Source organism: Haliotis cracherodii, unplaced genomic scaffold, assembly GCF_022045235.1.
Source record: "Haliotis cracherodii isolate W230 unplaced genomic scaffold, xgHalCrac1.p SCAF_27, whole genome shotgun sequence".
Classification (NCBI taxonomy): domain Eukaryota; kingdom Metazoa; phylum Mollusca; class Gastropoda; order Lepetellida; family Haliotidae; genus Haliotis; species Haliotis cracherodii.
The window spans coordinates 640,882-666,494 of NW_027266283.1; the positions used below are offsets into that span (position 1 = coordinate 640,882).

At 39.9% G+C, this 25,613-nt stretch overlaps 1 protein-coding gene across 1 annotated transcript in view; it reads right to left on the reverse strand.

Annotated features, from left to right (window-relative positions):
* Positions 1–25,613, reverse strand: part of LOC139473179 (uncharacterized) — a 93,305-nt gene that overhangs the window by 64,639 nt on the left and 3,053 nt on the right. The window contains 6 exon segments of the mRNA XM_071255695.1: positions 5,686–11,689; positions 11,810–11,917; positions 17,867–18,056; positions 19,088–19,131; positions 20,169–20,238; positions 20,406–20,449. Of these exon segments, the coding sequence (XP_071111796.1) occupies positions 5,686–11,689; positions 11,810–11,917; positions 17,867–18,056; positions 19,088–19,131; positions 20,169–20,238; positions 20,406–20,449 (6,460 nt within the window).

Here is a 25,613-nt window from a genome sequence, read left to right on the forward strand (position 1 = left end):
AGTGGGGTATTCATGTTATACTGCGGCATGGTATATCAGTGTGCTAGCACTATAAATCGGCATCAGTCCGGACTAGTACAAGCAGCCACACACACATACACGTGCATGCACGTCGCTATATAAGTGCAATAATCTTGGACGCGACGTTAAACCCCATTTCACCTCACCTCATACGCAGGAGGGTTCGATCCCCGGCCGCGTAATTCCAAAAGACGTTAAAAAGGTACGTGTTGTTACCCTGCCTGGGGCTCGGCATTAAGGTACGGCTTGTGTATGCACGTCGCTACGTTAAGCCCGATTTCACCTCACACCGCATTCTCTGGGAACTTACGCAATGTCACCAGCCGTCCATCTACCCACTTCCCTCTATAATTTGAATAGTTAGTGCAATATTTCTGCTCTTTTGTGCTCGTTTCGTTCATTTTCGTAAACATCTCCGGAAATGAACGTCAAGCGCATGATATTTTCGAAAGAGGGGAAACTTATTGGAAAGGATTATAGAGGATAGTGCTCATGTTGTCAGTCACTGGGCTATGAATATTGACATACGCGATCATTTACAAACGGTTGGTATATAGCTTGGATGTTGCGGTGTTCAAGATGAAACAAATAAAACTTAAGAAGTTTCCATTTTCTCTAATTTCGTTTAAAACGTCTTTGAAGAACATCATGGTTCACTCTGTCGAACTCTTTCGCACAATAAATGAAGCAGCAGTAAAATCTGCCCTTGGTCTTTGAGGTGCATGTCCAAACAGTGGCTTGAAGTGGACATATGTGGTCTTTGGTTGGGCAGCCTGGTCTAAAACAAGCTCCTGACTCGTATGTAATATTTTAATGTCATACGTGACCCTAGAAGATCCGGGATAAAATTGGTCCTCAGAAACCCATGCTTGCCGTAAAAGGAGTCTATGCTTATCGTAAGAGGCGACTAACGGGATCGGCTGGTGAGGCTCTCTTACTTGGTTGATGCATTTCATCATATCTCTATTGCGTAAATCGATGCTCATCATGTCAGGCACTGGATTGTCTGGTCCAGACTCGATTTAAGTTGTGATGTGTTGACATTTGTTAATTTAAGAATTACACCTTCACTTTGTGTGAGTTCATTAGAGTATGAACCTTCATAGAGTGAGGGCCAAACTGTATGAACGTCGGAGCTTGCGACGACGTTCATACAATGTTTTGCCCACGGTTTATGAAGATTCATACTCCAATGAAATCACACAAAGTGAAGGTCAATTCTTAAATTAACAAATGTCACACAATCGAGACAGGACCAAACAATCCATGAGCATCATGAGCATCGATCCACGCAATTGGGATACGATGTCATGCATCAACCAAGCCAGCGAGCCTGACCTCCCAGCCCCGTTAGTCGCCTTTTACGGCAAGCATTGGTTGCTGAAGTCCAATTCTAACCCGGACCTGAGCGGGTTTAGAGAATAGGCGGAAATCACAATGGAGAGATGATAATATAATGAAATAATGTCTGACCATTAGAAGGATTGTGACAGAATAATTTTGAATAAGAACATCTTTATTATACGTTTTAGGATTACGTCAATCAGTGATTGTTTATTTTTATGAATTCATGGATGTGTATTTGTTACAGACAGATTGAGAAACGAGTCATTTCGTGAATTGCATGAAAAGTTCCGTCTTTTCTCAAACTAGAGTGACAACGGCTGTTGCGTTTCAGGTTTGCTTTGAGACACTTGTGATCTGTTTGTCCGACACTCCTTGGTTCCCCTGCAGCAACGTTTGACAAAGCCTTATCCACCACAAGGGGGCGCGGTTGACTGGGGCGCCGCGATTTGCTGTGCAGAGTTGCGTCCATGGGCACGCCAGAAACCTATGATTGTGGGTTCGAATCCCGGTTCGCCCCGATTATGTTTCTAGGTTTGTCAGCACTAGACCCGTGCTCGTGGGTTTCACCGAAGTGGTGAACGTCTGAGACCTACATCACTTCCACTTCCACTGCATCAAATGCCAAATTAATTTCTTGATAAGCTGCCATTCAGGTTACTACCTTTTGTTCCAAAGCTGTCCTGATCATTTTCATTCCTGTCCAGGATAGTTCTATGGTCTCCTCTGCCACTTGTGATTTAGGTACAGCAATATTATCCCCTGTTTCACCTGCATTTAATGTAATGCGACTCTTCATCATGCGCACTGCATGTAACACCTGAGCTCTGCTTTGGCACCAGATCGCTGCACTTTATCTGTTCTGTTCTTGTCTCAGGTCAAACTCAGTGGCCTCAGGATAAGAAGGTTCAGTTGTCTCAGGATCAGATGGTTCAGTTGTCACAGAATTAGATAGTTCAGTTGTCACTGGATCAGATGGTTCAGTTGTCACTGGATCAGATGGTTAATCAGTCACAGGATAAGACGGTTCAGATGTCACTGGATCAGATGGTTCATCTGTCACAGGATCAGATGATTCAGTTGTCACTGGATCAGATGGTTCAGTTATTTCAGGATCAGATGGCTCATCTGTCACAGGATCAGATGGTTTAGTTATCTCAGAATCAGATGGTTCAGTTGTCTCAGGATCAGATGGTTCAGTGGTTTCAGGATCAGATGGTTCAGTTGTTTTAGGATCAGATGGTTCAGTTGTCACTGGATCAGATGGTTCAGTTGTCTCACGATCTGATGGTTCAGTTGTTTCAGGATCAGATGGTTCAGTTGTCACTGGATCAGATTTTCCAGTTGTCTCAGGATCAGATGGTTTAGTTGTCTCAGGATCAGATTGTTCATTTGTCACAAAATCAGATGGCTTTGATGTCCAGGTTGGAATGGTTCAGTTGTTTCAGGATCAGATGGTTTAGTTGTCATAGGATTGAATGGTTCAGTTGTCTCAGGATCAGATTGTTCATTTGACACAAAATCAGATGGCTTAGATGTCCATGTTGGAATGGTTCAGTTGTCTCAGGATCAGATGGTTTAGTTGTCACAGGATCAGATGGTTCAGATGTCTTAGGATCAGATGGTTCAGTTATCACAGGATCAGATTGTTCAGTTGCCAGTGGATGAGATGGTTTAGTTATCTCAGGATCAGATGGTTCAGTTGTCTCAGGATTGTCGTAGTTGAAGGTTCTTGCTGAGCCCCTAACATAAAAAATATGGCAACAAGATGAAATGTTTCTTCTCCTACTCCTTTGGAGATCAGTTAACTAAGGATGCAGGGCTTTGTGAGATGGTCTTGGTAAACCATTATCCACTACCCTGACACATGGACTGTATGTCGATTACATTGACTTGTCCCCGATACGAGAACTCACCAGTCGAGTCCTGTTGGTCATTGGTCGCTTTAGCTTCTTTTCACACCCTTGACATTATAATGATATTGATAACGCTGTAAATATGTTGGTGAAAGCTTTCCACATTCGGAAAGATTGCACATATAAAATGTCCAGTTCCATTCCATTTGGTCTAAAGGGCAAAATATCTGTGAAAATGATACGAATGGACGACTGAAAATCAGTGATGACACCAGGAAAGAAAAAAACGTTTAAGAAATATGGGGGGAGAGTGGGGGGTTGAGGATGAAGGGACAGTTTTAATAATTCGGTCCAGACATTTCTTTTGTATTTGTCACACGATATGCACAAGAGGAAGTAGAAATGACAGAACCCCAAAAGAAAATTTAAAAAAATCATTTATTACAAAGAGAAAAGATATTTACATAAATATCTACTAACTACTCCTACTACTAACACTGTCACACAACCACTGCTTCTACTACAACACAACAACTAAGCTAATGTCTACTACTATTAATACTACTACCACTACTACTTGTCTACACATACAAACATTGGTACAATAGCCATCGTTGTGCTATACCACAGCAAATCAAATACAATTACATATGCACACAATGCAATCTTAAAGGTTCAGGTATAAAACATATCACATCTTATTTCACGTCACTATCATATAGCGACAACAGACATGTGTAAGGGCATTGTTCAACAACAAAATATTGTTCCGGTCTATCACGACACACTTGGAATGTTGAAGACAACAGATAGTCACTTGAAAATTGTCCTCCACAACAAACAATGGGAATGTTGAATTGACCTCAGTCAATGTATTATCTTTGATGACCACAGTTCATTAATGAACACTGCATTCACTCACTATACTCTCGACCTGTGACTTGGTTGATGCATATCCCCAACAGATCAATGCTCATGATGTCAATCACTGGATCGTCTGGTCCAGACTCGATTATTTACAGACGTCTTGGATCGTCCTGCCTGTATGACATCTACTCTGACCACAGCAACCTTGTGGTAGGTCATGCCTGCCTCCCTTAAGACGTTCTCCCAGCTACGCATCTAGTTGTCACTGGATTAGATGATTCAGAGTCGCATCAACACTACTACTTCAAAGTAATAAGAACTCGTCTGAATACACTGTATACATACTGGTGTATATGTACATACAACTACCACTAATAATAATAGTAATAGCTAAATAATATTTTTAAAAACCCTTTTTGTCAATTTTACTCCATATTTACATTTACAATATACAATATGCTGAACAACATTAAACAAATGCGTATTACACATTCACATTTTTAATAAACTACACAGTTTTACAATCATCGAAGGTTAAAAAGTATGAAGTAGTTGCACCCAACCTTGGCCTAAGGTGTAGTGGTGGTCTGTGGCGTTCTCGAGCTTCACTACAAGATCAACATCTGACACTAGACGTGTACCCTTTACATAACTATTCATTTGCACGGATGACAAGACATTTGATTGGTATGGGGATGGTAGTGGCATGGTGTGGGACGGTGGCATGGGAACAGATTTGATTTCCCTGGCCAACGATGTTGTTCCATTAGCTGGAATTATCTGTAAAAAGTCTGAACTGCTTGATGGCAATGTCAAGCCACATTGTACCCAGGTCATCACCGATTATCTCCGACGAGGAGGCAGAGTGACATATGACTGGACAGGTAAGACCCCTTATATGTCTAACCCACATTTGGAAGCAATCGTTCGGTCATAGCGTTTATCTGCGTACATCTATGGGAACAACGCCCGAGACACTACCTTAAACAAATTAGGTTGTCCAACGATGGTTTAATCGTGAAATATACCACACTTCGTTCTTCATTCTTCTTTGTTATTTATCGTAATATCTGCAATTAATCTATACCACATTGCGCAATTTTGATATACATTCATGTCATGAAACATTGTCAGCAAGATAAATATTTTATTGGATTGTAGAATGTGCTTCAACCATTTCAGCATACTCAAGCTTTAAAGTACTATTTTCTGATTCTGCTAAACATAATAAAGTAGTTATTTATCTATTGGCTGTCATATTTCAAGAAAACAGAAACAGACCTGACTTGAAGTGTGAATTTGTTGTACATATATATAACAGAAACATGCTACTTCATTCAGGGAAACACCAAGGTACAAAATATGTTATATTTTGTCCTATCACGTGGATATCCGTTACAAAACCATGTGAAGATATATATAAGTGAGCTGCAAGATCGTTTTTCTTTGATAGGAAATCACACACACACAAACCAGTACTATGTCACTATTTGTTGTTCCCTGTCAGACATGACTGCTGCCCTGTGTTGCTTCAATATCTGTATAGCCATGGTCATTTCTGTCGTCGATGTTCACCACATTCAGTGCATGGACATGCTTCAGCATTTCTGCATCACCTCCAAGAGACGCCACATGAAGGATGATGTCTCTGTCATCATCCACTAAGGCTACATCAGCTCCTTCTCTCACAAGTAAGTCAAACACTTGTCTGTGTCCCTTCTCTGATGCCATCATCAGGGGTGTCCTCCCGTACTGCCCCCTACTGTTGATGTCTGCAACCTTCTGTGAGAGGACATACTTCACCATGTCCTCATGTCCTCCAACACAGGCCATATGGAGGATGTTGTTTCTGTTATCATCCACTAATGATACATCAGCTCCTTGTGTCACAAGTAAGTCAAACACTTGTCTGTGTCCCTTCTCTGCTGCCATCATCAGGGGTGTCCTCCCGTACTGCCCCCTACTGTTGATGTCTGCAGCCTTCTGTGAGAGGACATCCTTCACCATGTCCACATGTCCTACAAGACAGGCAACATGAAGGAAGTTGTTTCTGTTATCATCCACTAATGATACATCAGCACCCTGTGTCACAAGTATGTCAAACACTTGTATGTGTCCCTTCTCTGCTGCCTTCATCACGGGTGTCCACCCGTATTTCCCCCTACTGTTGATGTCAGCAACCTTCTGTGAGAGGACATACTTCACCATGTCTTCATGTCCTCCAACACAGGCCATATGGAGGATGTTGTTTCTGTTATAATCCACTAATGATACATCAGCTCCTTGTGTCACAAGTAAGTCAAACACTTGTCTGTGTCCCTTCTCTGCTGCCATCATCAGGGGTGTCCTCCCGTACTGCCCCCTACTGTTGATGTCTGCAACCTTCTGTGAGAGGACATACTTAACCATGTCCACATGTCCTCCAAGACAGGCCACATGAAGGATGTTGTTTCTGTTATCGTTCACTAATGATACATCAGCACCCTGTGTCACAAGTATGTCAAACACTTGTATGTGTCCCTTCTCTGCTGCCATCATCAGGGGTGTCCGCCCGTATTGCCCCCTACTGTTGATGTCTGCAGCCTTCTGTGAGAGGACATACTTCACCATGTCTTCATGTCCTCCAACACAGGCCATATGGAGGATGTTGTTTCTGTTATCATCCACTAATGATACATCAGCTCCTTGTGTCACAAGTAAGTCAAACACTTGTCTGTGTCCCTTCTCTGCTGCCATCATCAGGGGTGTCCTCCCGTACTGCCCCCTACTGTTGATGTCAGCAACCTTCTGTGAGAGGACATGCTTCACCATGTCCACATGTCCTCCAAGATAGGCGATATGGAGGATGTTGTTTCTGTTATCATCCACTAATGATACATCAGCACCCTGTGTCACAAGTAAGTCAAACACTTGTCTGTGTCCCTTCTCTGCTGCCATCATCAGGGGTGTCCGCCCGTATTGCCCCCTACTGTTGATGTCAGCAACCTTCTGTGAGAGGACATACTTCACTATGTCCTCATGTCCTCCAAAACAGACCATATGGAGGATGTTGCTTCCGTTATCATCCACTAATGATACATCAGCTCCTTCTCTCACAAGTAAGTCAAACACTTGTCTGTGTCTCTTCCTTGCTGCCTTCATCACGGGTGTCCGCCCGTATTGCCCCCTACTGTTGATGTCTGCAACCTTCTGTGAGAGGACATACTTCACTATGTCTTCATGTCCTCCAACACAAGCCATATGGAGGATGTTGTTTCTGTTATCATCCACTAATGATACATCAGCTCCTTGTGTCACAAGTAAGTCAAACACTTGTATGTGTCCCTTCTCTGCTGCCTTCATCACGGGTGTCCACCCGTATTTCCCCCTACTGTTGATGTCAGCAACCTTCTGTGAGAGGACATACTTCACCATGTCTTCATGTCCTCCAACACAGGCCATATGGAGGATGTTGTTTCTGTTATAATCCACTAATGATACATCAGCTCCTTGTGTCACAAGTAAGTCAAACACTTGTCTGTGTCCCTTCTCTGCTGCCATCATCAGGGGTGTCCTCCCGTACTGCCCCCTACTGTTGATGTCTGCAACCTTCTGTGAGAGGACATACTTAACCATGTCCACATGTCCTCCAAGACAGGCCACATGAAGGATGTTGTTTCTGTTATCGTTCACTAATGATACATCAGCACCCTGTGTCACAAGTATGTCAAACACTCGTATGTGTCCCTTCTCTGCTGCCATCATCAGGGGTGTCCGCCCGTATTGCCCCCTACTGTTGATGTCTGCAGCCTTCTGTGAGAGGACATACTTCACCATGTCTTCATGTCCTCCAACACAGGCGATATGGAGGATGTTGTTTCTGTTATCATCCACTAATGATACATCAGCTCCTTGTGTCACAAGTAAGTCAAACACTTGTCTGTGTCCCTTCCTTGCTGCCATCATCAGGGGTGTCCTCCCGTACTGCCCCCTACTGTTGATGTCAGCAACCTTCTGTGAGAGGACATGCTTCACCATGTCCACATGTCCTCCAAGATAGGCGATATGGAGGATGTTGTTTCTGTTATCATCCACTAATGATACATCAGCACCCTGTGTCACAAGTAAGTCAAACACTTGTCTGTGTCCCTTCTCTGCTGCCACCATCAGGGGTGTCCGCCCGTATTGCCCCCTACCGTTGATGTCAGCAACCTTCTGTGAGAGGACATACTTCACTATGTCCTCATGTCCTCCAAAACAGACCATATGGAGGATGTTGCTTCCGTTATCATCCACTAATGATACATCAGCTCCTTCTCTCACAAGTAAGTCAAACACTTGTCTGTGTCTCTTCCTTGCTGCCTTCATCACGGGTGTCCGCCCGTATTGCCCCCTACTGTTGATGTCAGCAACCTTCTGTGAAAGGACATACTTCACTATGTCTTCATGTCCTCCAACACAGGCCATATGGAGGATGTTGTTTCTGTTATCATCCACTAATGATACATCAGCTCCTTGTGTCACAAGTAAGTCAAACATTTTTCTGTGTCCCTTCTCTGCTGCCACCATCAGGGGTGTCCACCCATATTGCTCCCTACCGTTGATGTCTGCAACCTTCTGTGAGAGGACATACTTCACCATGTCCACATGTCCTCCAAGACAGGCCACATGAAGGATGTTGTTTCTGTTATCGTTCACTAATGATACATCAGCACCCTGTGTCACAAGTATGTCAAACACTCGTATGTGTCCCTTCTCTGCTGCCATCATCAGGGGTGTCCGCCCGTATTGCCCCCTACTGTTGATGTCTGCAGCCTTCTGTGAGAGGACATACTTCACCATGTCTTCATGTCCTCCAGCACAGGCGATATGGAGGATGTTGTTTCTGTTATCATCCACTAATGATACATCAGCTCCTTGTGTCACAAGTAAGTCAAACACTTGTCTGTGTCCCTTCTCTGCTGCCATCATCAGGGGTGTCCTCCCGTACTGCCCCCTACTGTTGATGTCAGCAACCTTCTGTGAGAGGACATGCTTCACCATGTCCACATGTCCTCCAAGATAGGCGATATGGAGGATGTTGTTTCTGTTATCATCCACTAATGATACATCAGCACCCTGTGTCACAAGTAAGTCAAACACTTGTCTGTGTCCCTTCTCTGCTGCCATCATCAGGGGTGTCCGCCCGTATTCCCCCCTACTGTTGATGTCAGCAACCTTCTGTGAGAGGACATACTTCACCATGTCTTCATGTCCTCCAACACAGGCCATATGGAGGATGTTGTTTCTGTTATAATCCACTAATGATACATCAGCTCCTTGTGTCACAAGTAAGTCAAACACTTGTCTGTGTCCCTTCTCTGCTGCCATCATCAGGGGTGTCCTCCCGTACTGCCCCCTACTGTTGATGTCTGCAACCTTCTGTGAGAGGACATACTTAACCATGTCCACATGTCCTCCAAGACAGGCCACATGAAGGATGTTGTTTCTGTTATCGTTCACTAATGATACATCAGCACCCTGTGTCACAAGTATGTCAAACACTCGTATGTGTCCCTTCTCTGCTGCCATCATCAGGGGTGTCCGCCCGTATTGCCCCCTACTGTTGATGTCTGCAGCCTTCTGTGAGAGGACATACTTCACCATGTCTTCATGTCCTCCAACACAGGCGATATGGAGGATGTTGTTTCTGTTATCATCCACTAATGATACATCAGCTCCTTGTGTCACAAGTAAGTCAAACACTTGTCTGTGTCCCTTCTCTGCTGCCATCATCAGGGGTGTCCTCCCGTACTGCCCCCTACTGTTGATGTCAGCAACCTTCTGTGAGAGGACATGCTTCACCATGTCCACATGTCCTCCAAGATAGGCGATATGGAGGATGTTGTTTCTGTTATCATCCACTAATGATACATCAGCACCCTGTGTCACAAGTAAGTCAAACACTTGTCTGTGTCCCTTCTCTGCTGCCACCATCAGGGGTGTCCGCCCGTATTGCCCCCTACTGTTGATGTCAGCAACCTTCTGTGAGAGGACATACTTCACTATGTCCTCATGTCCTCCAAAACAGACCATATGGAGGATGTTGCTTCCGTTATCATCCACTAATGATACATCAGCTCCTTCTCTCACAAGTAAGTCAAACACTTGTCTGTGTCTCTTCCTTGCTGCCTTCATCACGGGTGTCCGCCCGTATTGCCCCCTACTGTTGATGTCAGCAACCTTCTGTGAGAGGACATACTTCACTATGTCTTCATGTCCTCCAACACAGGCCATATGGAGGATGTTGTTTCTGTTATCATCCACTAATGATACATCAGCTCCTTGTGTCACAAGTAAGTCAAACATTTTTCTGTGTCCCTTCTCTGCTGCCACCATCAGGGGTGTCCACCCATATTGCTCCCTACCGTTGATGTCTGCAACCTTCTGTGAGAGGACATACTTCACTATGTCCTCATGTCCTCCAAGACAGGCCACATGAAGGATGTTGTTTCTGTTATCGTTCACTAATGATACATCAGCACCCTGTGTCACAAGTATGTCAAACACTCGTATGTGTCCCTTCTCTGCTGCCATCATCAGGGGTGTCCGCCCGTATTGCCCCCTACTGTTGATGTCTGCAGCCTTCTGTGAGAGGACATACTTCACCATGTCTTCATGTCCTCCAGCACAGGCGATATGGAGGATGTTGTTTCTGTTATCATCCACTAATGATACATCAGCTCCTTGTGTCACAAGTAAGTCAAACACTTGTCTGTGTCCCTTCTCTGCTGCCATCATCAGGGGTGTCCTCCCGTACTGCCCCCTACTGTTGATGTCAGCAACCTTCTGTGAGAGGACATGCTTCACCATGTCCACATGTCCTCCAAGATAGGCGATATGGAGGATGTTGTTTCTGTTATCATCCACTAATGATACATCAGCACCCTGTGTCACAAGTAAGTCAAACACTTGTCTGTGTCCCTTCTCTGCTGCCACCATCAGGGGTGTCCGCCCGTATTGCCCCCTACTGTTGATGTCAGCAACCTTCTGTGAGAGGACATACTTCACTATGTCCTCATGTCCTCCAAAACAGACCATATGGAGGATGTTGCTTCCGTTATCATCCACTAATGATACATCAGCTCCTTCTCTCACAAGTAAGTCAAACACTTGTCTGTGTCTCTTCCTTGCTGCCTTCATCACGGGTGTCCGCCCGTATTGCCCCCTACTGTTGATGTCAGCAACCTTCTGTGAGAGGACATACTTCACTATGTCTTCATGTCCTCCAACACAGGCCATATGGAGGATGTTGTTTCTGTTATCATCCACTAATGATACATCAGCTCCTTGTGTCACAAGTAAGTCAAACATTTTTCTGTGTCCCTTCTCTGCTGCCACCATCAGGGGTGTCCACCCATATTGCTCCCTACCGTTGATGTCTGCAACCTTCTGTGAGAGGACATACTTCACCATGTCCACATGTTCTCCAAGACAGGCAACATGAAGGATGTTGTTTCCGTCATCATCCACTAATGATACATCAGCTCCTTCTCTCACAAGTAAGTCAAACATTTTTCTGTGTCCCTTCTCTGCTGCCACCATCAGGGGTGTCCACCCGTACTGCCCTCTACTGTTAATGTCTGCAACCTTCTGTGAGAGAACATACTTCACTATGTCCACATGACCTCCAAAACAGGCAACATGAAGGATGGTGTCTCCGTCATCATCCATCACTGGTGTCCTTCCGTACTTCAATCTACTGTTAACGTCTACCAGACACTTAGATAAGATGCGTCTAAGCCGGTCCAGGTCTCCCTTCTTGCAGGCAAGATGGAGATCTGTATCAGCAGGTATGGGGTTCTCCGTCACTAATAGAAAAGAATTAATTTGTCACAACAGGGAATAACATCAAAGCCAGATACGAATAATCAATTTACTGATATACGTTATTACCCAACCATAAACACTTTGCTCTTATATGCAAAATCAGTGCTCTTCGCCCTCTTTCACGTCTCCCTGTACATCAGCTGCCCACATAGTAAGAAGATCCAATGTTACCCATGAACATCTTACCTCACACATGAGATCTACTCCCAATATAGGACTTTGAACCCTGTCACCGTCAATCTAAATAGTGAAGATCAAAATCCAGACTTTGAAACGACTGACTGATCAATACTAATCTACATTAAATTCTTTATAGTTGTATTTACTCAGAACGGAATTGAAGTTCCAGTGTTTGTTCGACCTTAACAAAATCAATTCCAACCTCCAGCTTGTTCAAGGAATACAAAAAAGTGATTTTGCTTCAATTTCTATCATTCCTGTTGAAACACAGGTACGGCAAATTGTAATAACATCTCTAAATCATTCCAAATTTAAAACTAAATTCGAGTTCAGTGTCTCTTCAACCTTAACAAGATCAATCCCAACATCCAGCATGTTTAAGGAAATCAAGAAAAGCGATTTTGCTTCATTTGCATCATTTCTATTGAAAGACAGGTGCGGCACATTGTAACAAACTGCGGCAGATTGTAATACCAAGTGCGGTAAATTGTAATAACATCTCGTAATCCTTCCGATTTCAAACTATATTCGTGTTGTACACAGTGTTTGTTCGACCTTAATCAGATCAATTGCAAGCTCCAGCATGTTTAAGGAAATCGCAAACAGTCATTTTGTTTCAATTCCTGTCATTCATATTGAAAGACAGGCGTGGGAAATTAAGATAACATTCCGATCCTTCCGATTTTAATTTGAATTCAAGTTCCAGTGTTTGTTCGACCGTAACCAGATCAATTCAAACCTCCAGCATGTTTAAGAAAATTAAAAAAACGATGTTGCTTCGATTTCTATCATTTCTATTGAAAGACAGGTGCGGCAAATTGTAACAAACTGCGGCAAATTGTAATACCAAGTGCTGTAAATTGTAATAACATCCAGATAAGGGAGCCCCAGGTTTCAACATCGCATCTAAAGGCAGAACAAAATTGTGTGAATCTAAAAAGTGGCAATATTGACACATGCTTTAATCACATATTGAGTAAATAAACTCATTGTTTTGGTATACATTTTGAAGTTTGCACGATATTAATTTATAAAAAAAATGATATATGAAATCAACATTTAATGTCATGAACAAATACATCTGACTAATTTTAATTAGTTAGAATTACTCAGAGTTAATCTCCAGAATTAGTTATGAAATGTGGTTATTTAAAATTTGCTAATATAGAGCTTGTTAACATATTCAATACTGTTTTATATATTTCAATAATTAAACGTGTGTTTAATTTCAAAATGAACTTTGAACTAATAACATCCAAAATAAGGAGTAGGATCAGCAAGTCTTATATTCTCATTATGTATCTGACAGATGGGGTAAGATCGAGACTAATCAGTTTTACCACTTGGGTAACGAGCACTGGATACAGTGGTAGTGATCCAGGTTCAGTCATTCGGGGTAAAAAATATGTCGCCGTTGTCTTGTCATTGTTCGTTTATGATGTCTAGTCCCATATAGACGTATCTATTATTGTAAGGGTGTAACGGTTAAAACAGTTTGTGGTTGCATACAAATTCTAGCTTTAATATACCCTGATGTCACTTTTACTGCCGGATACGCTTAAAGATCTGCAGTTCAGAATCGAGGATTTCACGAATATTGTAATTACTAAACGTTAACGACAGAGAGTAATTAGGATTTTTTACCGATCCAATTGGCAATAGGCACTTTTGTCGCTGGGAATGTAAAGAAGCTGTTCATTTTGCGCCAACACAATTTGGACTTATTTCTTCATAATTTAAAGCAAATTTTATACATCTATATTAAATAAGCGATTGACATTTTGGTCGGAGGCATATGATAGAATATATTAATCGCAAGAGACAAATTTCTTATTTTGCCCTCTAAAATACAGAGGTATATGTAGGAAAAACGCGGCAAGCTATATGTGGCTTTAGTGGTTTTTACTGAGGCGTTCGATTTAGTAAACAGAAATAAACTATGGTATGTTTATAAAATGTAGAGGAGGGTGCGTTCTTATCCCACTATTGTTCTCAACGTTTATTAATGAACTTAATCATAACCCACAAATAGAATGTGTTACATTATATTCGTACCTTGGAATGATATTTTCTAAATCTTTGTCATGGAATAAGAATGTTGCAAATGCCACGTTGCAAACAAATAAGGTTATGTGTGGTTTATTTAAGATATTGTCAGCAATTCAACCCCTGCCAAATGAGACATATTTCAAAACGTTGTAAAGAAATTGAGGTGATTCATTTATCGACATACAAGCATTTCTTAAGCGTAAAATTATCAACTCCAAGTCATATGGTTAGGGGAGAACTTGTCAGATATCCGTTATTTATTACTTGCCCGTGAAGAGATCACCCGTTTAATAAACATACAGCTATATTACACATTGTGTAATACCAAAACGCGTGCTTATGTACTCTCGGAACACGTTTCACGAACAAATATTGAAAGCTCTCAACGTCCCTTGGCGTATTCAACGACATTGTGTGTGGAGATGATAGATCACTGGGAGGAGCGTATGCACACTCGATAACCCCAGCAACCTTGTTGCTAGGCTGACGTCACATGGCATTGTTTCGCCGATGGATCTTGAAACAAAATTCCACTAATTACGTCATCGGGTATTGTGACGTGATTGTAAACTTTAAGGTGCAAGGCCCGTTCCACAAGGCGATCGTACTCTAGCGCAACGACAGTCGTTAGTCTAAGTTAAATTATGTGAGTTGTGATAGCCTTAGCACTACGATAATTTTGTGGGACGAACGCCTGAATTCTAAAGGTGGACCATTGTATGATATTAAATTCATACGTTTCAACTTTTGACGTGTTTGAAGTATTATTCTGTTAAACTCAATTGGATTATGCCATGGATCGTGTAGGTGTCAGCCTATTTACACTCAACAGTATAATTCTAAAAACATTATAAATGACAAGTAATAAATAAAATACTAAACTCGCTCTCGTGTAAAACCAATTTTATGAAACTCGCTCGTCAGATACCAGAACTATTCACTCGTTTCATAAAATTGCTATTACACGGGAGCTCGTTTAGTATTCTATATAGATGCTTACAAACGTGCTGTAAAATACTGGTGACGAATTGTAAATTTTGAAAACAAATGTTAGAATATGTTGTTGTTTTGGCTATATTTGGGAACATCAATCTGTCGGTATTGTTCTAACATTTCTTTCAGAATTTACAAGTCTTCCTACGAACAAAACTGGCTTGACGCCCTCCAAAACGGTTAAAAACGTATATTCATTCTTTGTATAAAACGTCATTTGGTCTTGAAATGTATCTAAATGTAATCAGGATCTCTAAATTTAGAAACTGTCTTGCAAAACTAAGATGTTGTTAACATCAGTTAAGAATTGAAACCGGACGACAATGCAAACAACCAAGATGTGAGAGAGTATGTTTACTGTCACAAATTGTATACAGAAGATAACCATTTTATCCTTGTTTGTGAACTATTACATACCAGCAAACGTCTGTGTCAATCCTTCAATAAATAAATGTTATACCCTCATGTCCAGTAAACATGAAGATATTTTAAAGAATCTAGCATTGTATGTTAGTCTGCAAAACTAAGAAGAGCTGTGATTGAACAAAATAACACTGTCTCTCTGTTGTAACAATATGTGATATAGGCCACTAATTCAACATACACAATTATATATGGTATCACTAAAAGCTCAGGTTATCAAACAAATAGTAACTGCATCGTTCTTGAATGTGTATTGCAAAAGCGTGCTTATATTAACTTCTGCTTTCACAAATGTAATTACAAATCGTAAGAGTGGGCAATGTTAAGTAGACTTGAGAGTATATTAGACATTACCTATGACGATCTCTGTCGTTAATGACCGGTATTGATAGAAAATAAATTTCTCTTCCAGTACATAATGCTTAATTATGATGTGTTGATCACGAGTGGAGGACATTTCCCCACTCGGACAATTCACCACACTGGCGTTTCAACAAATGGGTTTTTCCTCTAACAGAATAATATTAATGATATAAAGCAAAAAAACATGAAATTTTCAATTCAGTTGTATGCCGCACCTGCATCTTAATTTGGATAACACTTGCGATTGAAACAAAATCGCTTTTTTGATTTCCTTAAACATGCTGGAGGTTGGAATTGATCTTGTTCAGGTCGAACAAACACTGGAACTCGAATTTAATTTTAAATGTGGAATGATTAAGAGATGTTAATACACTTTGCCGAAGTTTGTTGCAATTTGCCGCACCAGCCTCTCAATATGAATGGCAGAAATTGAAGTAAAATCGCTATTCTTGATTTCCTTGAACATGCTGGAGGTTGGAATTGATCTTGTTAAGGTCGAACAAACACTGGAACTTCAATTCGGTTTGAAATCGGAAGGGTTAAGAGATGTTATTACAATTTACCGCACTTGGAATTACAATTTGCCGCAGTTTGTTGCAATTTGCCACACCAGCCTCTCAATATGAATGACAGAAATTTGAAGTAAAATCGCTTTTCTTGATTTCCTTAAATATGCTGGAGGTTGGAATCAATCTTGTTAAGGTCGAACAAGCACTGGAACTTCAATTCAGTTTGAAATCGGAAGGATTACAAGATGTTATTACAATTTACCGCACTTGGTATTACAATTTGCCGCAGTTTGTTACAATTTGCCGCTCCTGTCTTACAATACGAATGATAGAAATTGAAGGAAAAACGCTTTTTTTATTTCCTTAAACATGCTGGATGTTGGAATTGATCTTGTTGATGTCAAACAAACAGTGTAACTCGAATTCTGTTTTGAGTAAATACAAATATTAAAGAATTTAATGTACAACAGTCGTTTCAAAGTCCGGATTTTGACTTCCAAACAGCTTAGTCGCACATTTCAAACATCATGCAGGTTTCTTTGTATGTTTGCAAATGAATAATCTTTAATACAATTTGCCTCAGTTTTTATTACAATTTACCCCAGTGACGTTATTACGATTTACCACAGTATGTATTACAATTTACCACAGTGTAACATTTACCGCAGTGTTATTACATTTTACCGCTGTCTTTTACAATTTACCGCTTTATTACAATTTACGTTGTAACAATCACCTCCCCTATCAAGTGAAGCAAATTTATACATGATGATTTAAATGTCCATTTAGTTATTTGTTTCCCAGCTTTACCATGAACTGGTTCAGCCACCGTCTGTGTAGCATTTGACATCCGTTGCTCGCCTTCATTTCCAACACGCAAGACTGAGGTTGGGTGGAAAACGTCATCTGCAACGGAAAAAAGTAAATAGATAAGCTTCCAGTGTAGTCGGTGTTTCCCAGTTTTCATCTCACCACCATCCTAGAGATAAGCCTCCCCCCAACCCCAACCCCTCATCACCCTCCGTATCACAGTAACGTTCTACATGTCATATCAAGGCATATATAATATGTCAATCCTGTCCCCTCCTCGGCATTATTAACACAAGGTCAAAGTCCAGTATCGCTCTCTCATGTATTGCCAGTTTAGTCCGATAGCTGACGTGTCCTCGCACCTCCACTAGTGTTGTGCCACTTCCACAATTAAAAATTAATAAGTTCTGTGTTATTGGTTAGAAACAAACATTTAGGTCTCCAGGGAATGGTAGGCATGCTAGTATTCTAAAGGCACACTCTGGTGCCTACGCACAGGGAGCCTCGCCATTCCACATGTGTAGTAGTTTGAGGTTCTTCTGTTGTTATATTGCTTGAATAGGGATACAAGCGGTGGTGTATTAACCTCACATATTCACTAACCTTTCTGTTTTGGCGGTCTGGGATTGAAAAGCCTCTTTAGATGGTCTTTTATCTTGCCAACATGGCCTACTTTATCCTGTTGACGTCTGTGAGTTGTTGGACCCCTGCCCCAGGATGCCAGACTGCTTGTTTCACTGTGGAAGCCGCTGTCCCAAGAAGCAAGACTCAGTCCGTCGAAGTGCTCCAGCTCCTCTATTCTCTACGGATGCAAACAGTGCAAAATCAGGAGTAAATATCAATGTAAGAAATGTAGAAAAGGGGGTAACATCCCTGTTGGAAAGAAGAAGCCAAACAATTATTTTTACAAAGAACACATGTAATGCAGAAGATCAAGCATATCCAGTAAAAGATGTTTTCTGTAAAACCCTAGAACTCTTTTTTCGAGTGCTTTCGAAATGAGATTACTTTTTAAAATCAAATCCTCAGGTCATACGAGAATTTCCAATGGTCGGTCCCAAATATTGTTGGAAGAATCAGCTCATCTCTATTTGATAATGAAAATAAATAATTGACCAAGAAAGGCCATTGCTCTGTAATCAGCTATCCAGGAAAATATGATCTTAAGAATATGGTATATTGATTGAGAAGAAATATGGAAATACGTTCACAAAATGGGATACTTGCATATTTTATTGCCTTATCACTCTGCTATGAACCAGGTGCCTATCATTTTGTTTCACTTTCAGATGTTTGGATTAAGTTACCATCATCTTGGTTCATAGGAACTGAAATTTATTTTTTTTAAATATTTTTTTGAAGTTTCCCTTTTTTGTTCAAAATATTTTCTTTATTTTCGTTTAAAGATTGTTATACTGATTACTATCTCGATCGTTATTTTCAAAAGATGCTTTATCTTTAGACTGCTTTTTTAATTTTTTTCAGTATTTATTGAAGACTGATTGATCAATTTGTTGTTTTTATTTCATGTGTACGTGTTCTGTGTTATCATAGCAAGTATAACGTTTTGTTACTGCCTCCATGGTGGGATAGTGGATACGGTATCTGACTGGAGAGTGGAGGTTGATGGTCAAGACACTTGTTACCCTGCCTGGCGATTGGTATTGTCTCGACACAATAAAACCGGACACAAGTCGAGACTAGTATGAGCATCCACACACACATTCATTGACGTCGCTATGTGATTGAAATAATCTTGAACGCAGCGTTTATCCCTATTTCACCACACGTCACCTTAACATTGTATTACTGATCAACAGTTACCTTTTTCAGTTGAATATTTTCTTCCTCAAGTCTGACGAGGCTACCTGATAAAAAATAGTAATTTCGTGAAACATGTAATATTCTAACATGATAAAAAGAGATTCCTGCATTTTGATTTGTCGTCCAGAAGTATAGGATATATGTTAGACCATCATCGTTCTAATTACCGCTTTACCACAACAGTAAATATGTATTCAGATTTTCGACTTCTTTCACAAACTTACCCTTTTGCCAAATTCAAATTTCTTATATCTTTAAAGTTAAAAGTTCAAGCTAAATAACTCGTAGCAGTTCCTTCATCCTACACGCCTGAAATGGGCTCCACTAAATCATTAAATGTTCCTGAATTTGTACTTTGCAAACATGGGCGTAGATGCTTTGAACATAAGTAACAATCTCAGAAAGAAGACAATTTCTCAAAATGTTCCACAATATTTCAAATTTCAGAAACCATCAAACCTTTCCCTTTACTAACACCAACAAATCCAGGAATGTGTTGCAGGACATTGACTTCTAAAGTACACACCCTATTATGATGTCATATAGTTCTTCAGATTGGAAGTCTAAACAGTGTGACGTACTTGAAAGGGTAGTGGTAAAGGTCAAGCCATGTTGATGTTATTAAATTTTACAATACACTCTCAAAGTGATCAACGAGTCCAAGTACGATTCCGACAATATCATGAGCATGTGTCCATGAATCGCTATCAAATAGTGATGATAGCAAGTCTATTCTGCTTTAACACTGGCCCCACAAGTTCGCTCAGGGTTAATTTCGGTATACCTTAAGGTACCTAGATGATATCTGTGGTCGACGACACCTTCAGCGCCACATGGCAACAGATGCAGCAGTTTCAGTTTGTCTGTCGGTATTGGATTATTTAACTCTGCCTATGCTGCTTCAGAGTATCTGAATCTAACGTAAATCTTTTTCATTTTTCAGCTGCCAAGATTGGATTTTCAAGTTGTAAATACTGAATCCTAATTATGAGTAGTTTTTGGTAATTCTACAGTGACAAGTATCTTCTGAACTTGTTAAGATGATTTATTATCAAAACACTTATGATGGAAACGTTCGCACCTTGAGGTATGTCTGTTGAACATCCTGCTCCGTCAAGGCTTGGTTTATTATCCTGCTCGTCACGTCCTACCTGTGATGACAAAATTCCAAACTGTTTGCATATATTTGGTATTATTTACATAACAAGTATATGGAATCAAGTTGTGCTGAAGGTCCAGAGTGCGTTTCATTAATATTATTCACATTTAAAGCTTGTTCGCGCTGCAGATCTTCATCCGTCTATTAGTATTGCCTTACCGTGTTACTGTCATTACTGTGTCTTGCATGTGTGTCTGCTGAACCTGTAAGTAATTGTAGAGTTCAATTAACGTCATGTTGCACATCACTGATATCACTAGCAACATACAGTTGCAGCTTAACCCGCTGGATGCCGAGCTATTTTTCTGTTGCACATTTTCATGAGATGATGAAAAGGTAAACGTTGTGCGAGACGTGCGGTCGCGCGGAACCGCATCTATCTTTAACTATAAAATTAGAATATCACATTTCCTATCAGAGTGTGTACAATAATTGCCAAATATAAGATTCATCTGAAAAACAGACTGATATTTTGTTGAGCGTGAAAACACAGCATTTTTCAACACTTTTATTCGTACATCGATACAAGTACTGTGCGTCGAAAAGTGTATTTGACAACTTCGTGTAGACTATAAACGAACAAATTACTGGCTAATATTTTAATGACATTATGATATATCAAATACATTTGTAAGGGTATTTATAACGTATATATTCGATACAAAAGACAACTTGTTGTGAATCAGGGAAATCGAGTTTTCATTATGACGTCAAAAAAAGGCAGAGAGGTATACACATGCACGAAGAAAAGGGGCACAACTCCGATGTCCTGGTGACAATTTGCTATGGATTACAATACTGCATTGTCTTTTTCAGAGTAACCAAACTGTCAACACAAACATCAACAGGAAACCTTACACTTGTAGGTATAATGACAGATCATTAAGAATGATAAAATCATACGACATAAACATGTAAATCAGTCCGTAGATCCCCGGATACACCTCATTGTGTCTGTGATTTGACTCATGTTTACCCATTATTAATGGCATACAAGTATCATCAAATGTACTGACGCACGCGAACCTGTTAGGCATCACTTGTACATAAATCATATATTTAAAAGATTGTTTCAAAACAAACAAATGTACTTCTAATATTTAATATTTATATATTTCGGAATGTTTTGCCATCCGGCCCATAATTCACAAACAATATATTGGCGAACGGTCAGCCTTTGTACATTCAATGCATTACTATCAATATGCATTATCAACAAATGCTATAAATTCATATCATGATGTTTTTTTAATTTATTGATTTCTCACATTGAAACCATAAATATTTTGCACCTAGTTTCCATGCTTGTTGGTTATTATGAATTTTCATGATGACGTTAAAATGTATGTTCACAATGCTAAAATACTGAATCCTCAAATTATCCTACAAATGACAGATCAACAGAAAATTTATTCCTCTTCGATAACTATATTTAAACAACATTGTTAAAACATAAACATAATCTTCCTTCATACAAACTATTTTCAGATCGTCTAGACTCAATATGCAAATTAAGATTTCCACAACGGAATTTACATACCTTAAAAATCTGACTCTTAATATTTATTCGATATTGTTGTGGTTGTAACACAGATTCACGCTGTTCATAAAAACTTATTTTTATTTTCCCATATATAATACAAAGCCAATCTTTATGTGACATCTTTCAATCATTGAGCAAAACAAACTAAACGTATTTGCACCTTCCCGACACCATGATTAAACCAAACGAATCCATACCCATGTTCAAACTAAATATTTCTAACAAATCCGCCTCTTGTTTGCCGTCAAGCTTTATCAAGTGAAAGCAACATATTTTTTTATCAAATTTTGGATTACGCATGGCATTGCATGGAGAACAATTTTATTCAATAGGATATACAGTTTCATGTCATACAATAGATATAACGGGTCCCTTCCTAATTGACCGAGTTCACCATCATTGCTTGAAATGCCTAAAACTCGTTTAGAAAAATGTAACTGTACCCTTTAAAACACGTTACATGTTGATATCCTCAAACGTCTGAGACGTAGATTACAATAGGTGCGCAGAACATTGATATATTTACATTGAGTTTAAAACGCTCAATAAACCTTAAAAGACCAACTGTAGCTTTAACAGCTTGTGATAAGTGGAGACAGGTTTTCCCACATCTTAGTGTACATGTAGATGTGACATAGATACCAAGATTTATTATCGACGTGGTGAAGGTACATATGGTAAGATACTAAATCCGTACGTCACACGTGTGTCGTACAAGGTTGACCTCGTTTTATTCGTTTTGATTGGATAACCGTGACCTCAGTCTCACCGGAACTACTTTTTGCATTCATAACAAAAATCACGAGACGTCATTCATTTTTACAACTAGGCAGAACGGAAGTTACCTCATGAAAGCAAGCGACATTGACACACACTTTATTAAACAAAACAAGATCGTCGTCACACGCATCAAATTCTCTTTTCATTCATATTTGTTATGCAGAGAGCTACGTCAGACATTATATTATCGAGCTATATCCATATGCAATGAACGACTACCGATAGATCGAAGTTTCCCTATGAGCGTGACACACCCGACTACTTTTGGGACTTTCAATATGATTTAACTTAGACGGTAATGCCCGGTGAAATGAAGTCAGTTTAAACTACCTGGTCAGATATCTAGACTTACGTTGGATGCCCCAGTTGTGCCATCAGTACCCCTATTCGAAGCGTATTTTGTGACATGGCTTCCGAAGGTGTACAGTTCCGATACGAATCATTCGAAAACTCCGTGGATGTGTGCCTGACTTCTGTTTTTGTGGCCCAAACATCACAAATGTGAAAATAATATTCCCTATGTTTTCTAGCGCAAAACGCTGTGAGTAGATGACGGTTGTCTTTTCTTATTCCGATGGTGACCTTGTCCTTCGTTCGAAGCTGTTACTGACATGTAAGCAGACTTAAGTTTGTTGATTTCAGTTAACATAAACGTCTTTGGCGAGCACTCTGATTTCCCTTTCCAAAATGGTACGGACAGGATATAAATTTAGCTGATAGATGAAGGAAACCGAACCATTTTGACTGCACAGCCGGAACCCCGTCGGTGCGAAGGACCGAGTGTTAATCCGAGATTCAAAGCACAGCGCTAATTGACTTTTAAAGTTTTCTTGAATTTGTCATGCATACCAACAACAATGCTCTTGAATTACCATAAGTTCAAATACATTCTTAAAAAAAAATAATCATGAGCGTTGATGCTATCATTTTGGAACACACAACAACAGAAACATGTTGTGAATGCGTATGCATAGAAATGTTAACAATGCCCATATTTGGGCATATATCAATAATCATGAGCAACCAGATTTGCAACCGGTTTTAGTTTGGTCTGTCAACGAACGAAATTTATTTTTGTATTTACACTTAAATGCATATTTGACTTGGGAAATAAATGAAACACTACACTCATTCTCTTTAGATACCAGTTTTACGAAACTCGTGAACGTTCTATGGTATCAGACCGAGCGAAAGACACTCGTTTCGTAATAATGGTATCTAACGAGAATGAGTGTAGTATTCTCTATGTATATATTAAGATAGTGTTTCTAAAATGCGTCCGTCATAGTTCCATTTTTCAGTTGTTTTAAGTTGCCGACCTCTTCTGGATATCATGATCTTAATCTTTTGTCTTTTCACTTTCATGCTCTAATTATTGTAAATCGTAGTACATAACATATCAACATGTTGATGTAATATACACATGCTATCGGCAGCATTTACCATGTCATCGGCAAATAATAAAGTGCGGAAATCTTCTGGAAGATAACATATATACCAGTGCAGTCAGAATACCATATCAATTTTGGACATATATATTTGTTCATTACATAGAAGTTGTTAACCTTCATTTCGTCTCAGAATAAACAATGAAAGATGCGAATAACCTCCCTTTGTGTGGAATTATCAGGATTATCGTATGAGGCTTGCCATTGGCAGACGTGTACGTCAACGTCAAAATCCACCCACCACTATCAATGAACTTGGTGTTTCTCTTACAGATGAGTGGAACAACATGAGTGAAGTCAAGCTGACATTGGTTGACTCAACACAAGCATGCCTCAATGAATTCGTGCATGTCTGACCAACGGAAGTGTATTTATCCGTGCCGTTGTCTGCAAAAGGCAATTTTGAATTTGACCACCGACCTATTAAAGATTTAGTGCTCCGGCATCTCAGTAAACCAGCTGTTTGAACCCATTAGATCGGATCTCTTACTCCCCAGCAGGTATGATCAGATCATTGCCATTTGCCAATACCACATACATCAGAAGATATTTCTTGGTGATTCCCACTACCCCTTATTTTGTTCTCATCGTACCACAATACTTACATATGTCATCACTTCTGGTGACCGACTTTTACTCAATGGCGTCATCACTGACATTAGTACGCGGGATTTTCAGAGGAGGACTTTCGTTTATTCAGGAATCGTATCAACATAAATGTATCATGTAAGTAATCAGAAACAATATGGCAACCAGCGTATTGTGTTTATAACGTTTTCATTGTAACCAAGAGAACTTATCAGAAATGCAGATACATACCATCGTCGTTGTACGTGATTTTGTGTGTCATGGCGTCAAGCAGAATGGAAACTTTAACAATTTCTTTTTGAATTTATATAATCAATGTACGGTTTCTATTTGTAATTACCTAATAATTACTACGATTCCTTTTCCATGCATATTCTCATAACTTTGAGCCAATGTATGCAACTAATGGACTTCTTTGATAGGCATTTAGAAGTTGGAGTACTAAGTAAGGATAAGAAATTTATGGATGAACAACTTCTTTCTTACAATTAAGAGCGACGTTTCGGTGTAGGTTCTAACACCGTTATCAAGCAAACTTCTTTATTACAATTAAGAGCGACGTTTCGGTGTAGGTTCTAACACCGTTATCAAGCAAGCTTTGGTGTAGGTTTTAAGCAAGCAAGCTTGCTTGATAACGGTGTTAGAACCTACACCGAAACGTCGCTCTTAATTGTAATAAAGAAGTTGTTCATCTATAAATTTCTTATCCTTACCAACTAATGGACGATGGATCTCTCGAAATAGGAGAAACACTGTAATATCTGAATTTTGCTATGTTTACATTTTAAACTAGTACAGATTTATGTAACGATTTTCTGGTTGTGCGTTTTGTACAATATAGTCACTTGTTAAAGATTGTAATCACGGGATATTTTAAACTGTTTCTTTTTGGTTGAAGAATTGTGAAAAGTATATAAAAATGTGTCATGTACACCGATGGTTGAACCTTATACGATTATAATTCCATACAAAAGTGTGGTCAGTTTTCACATCTTTCATTGAAAAAGT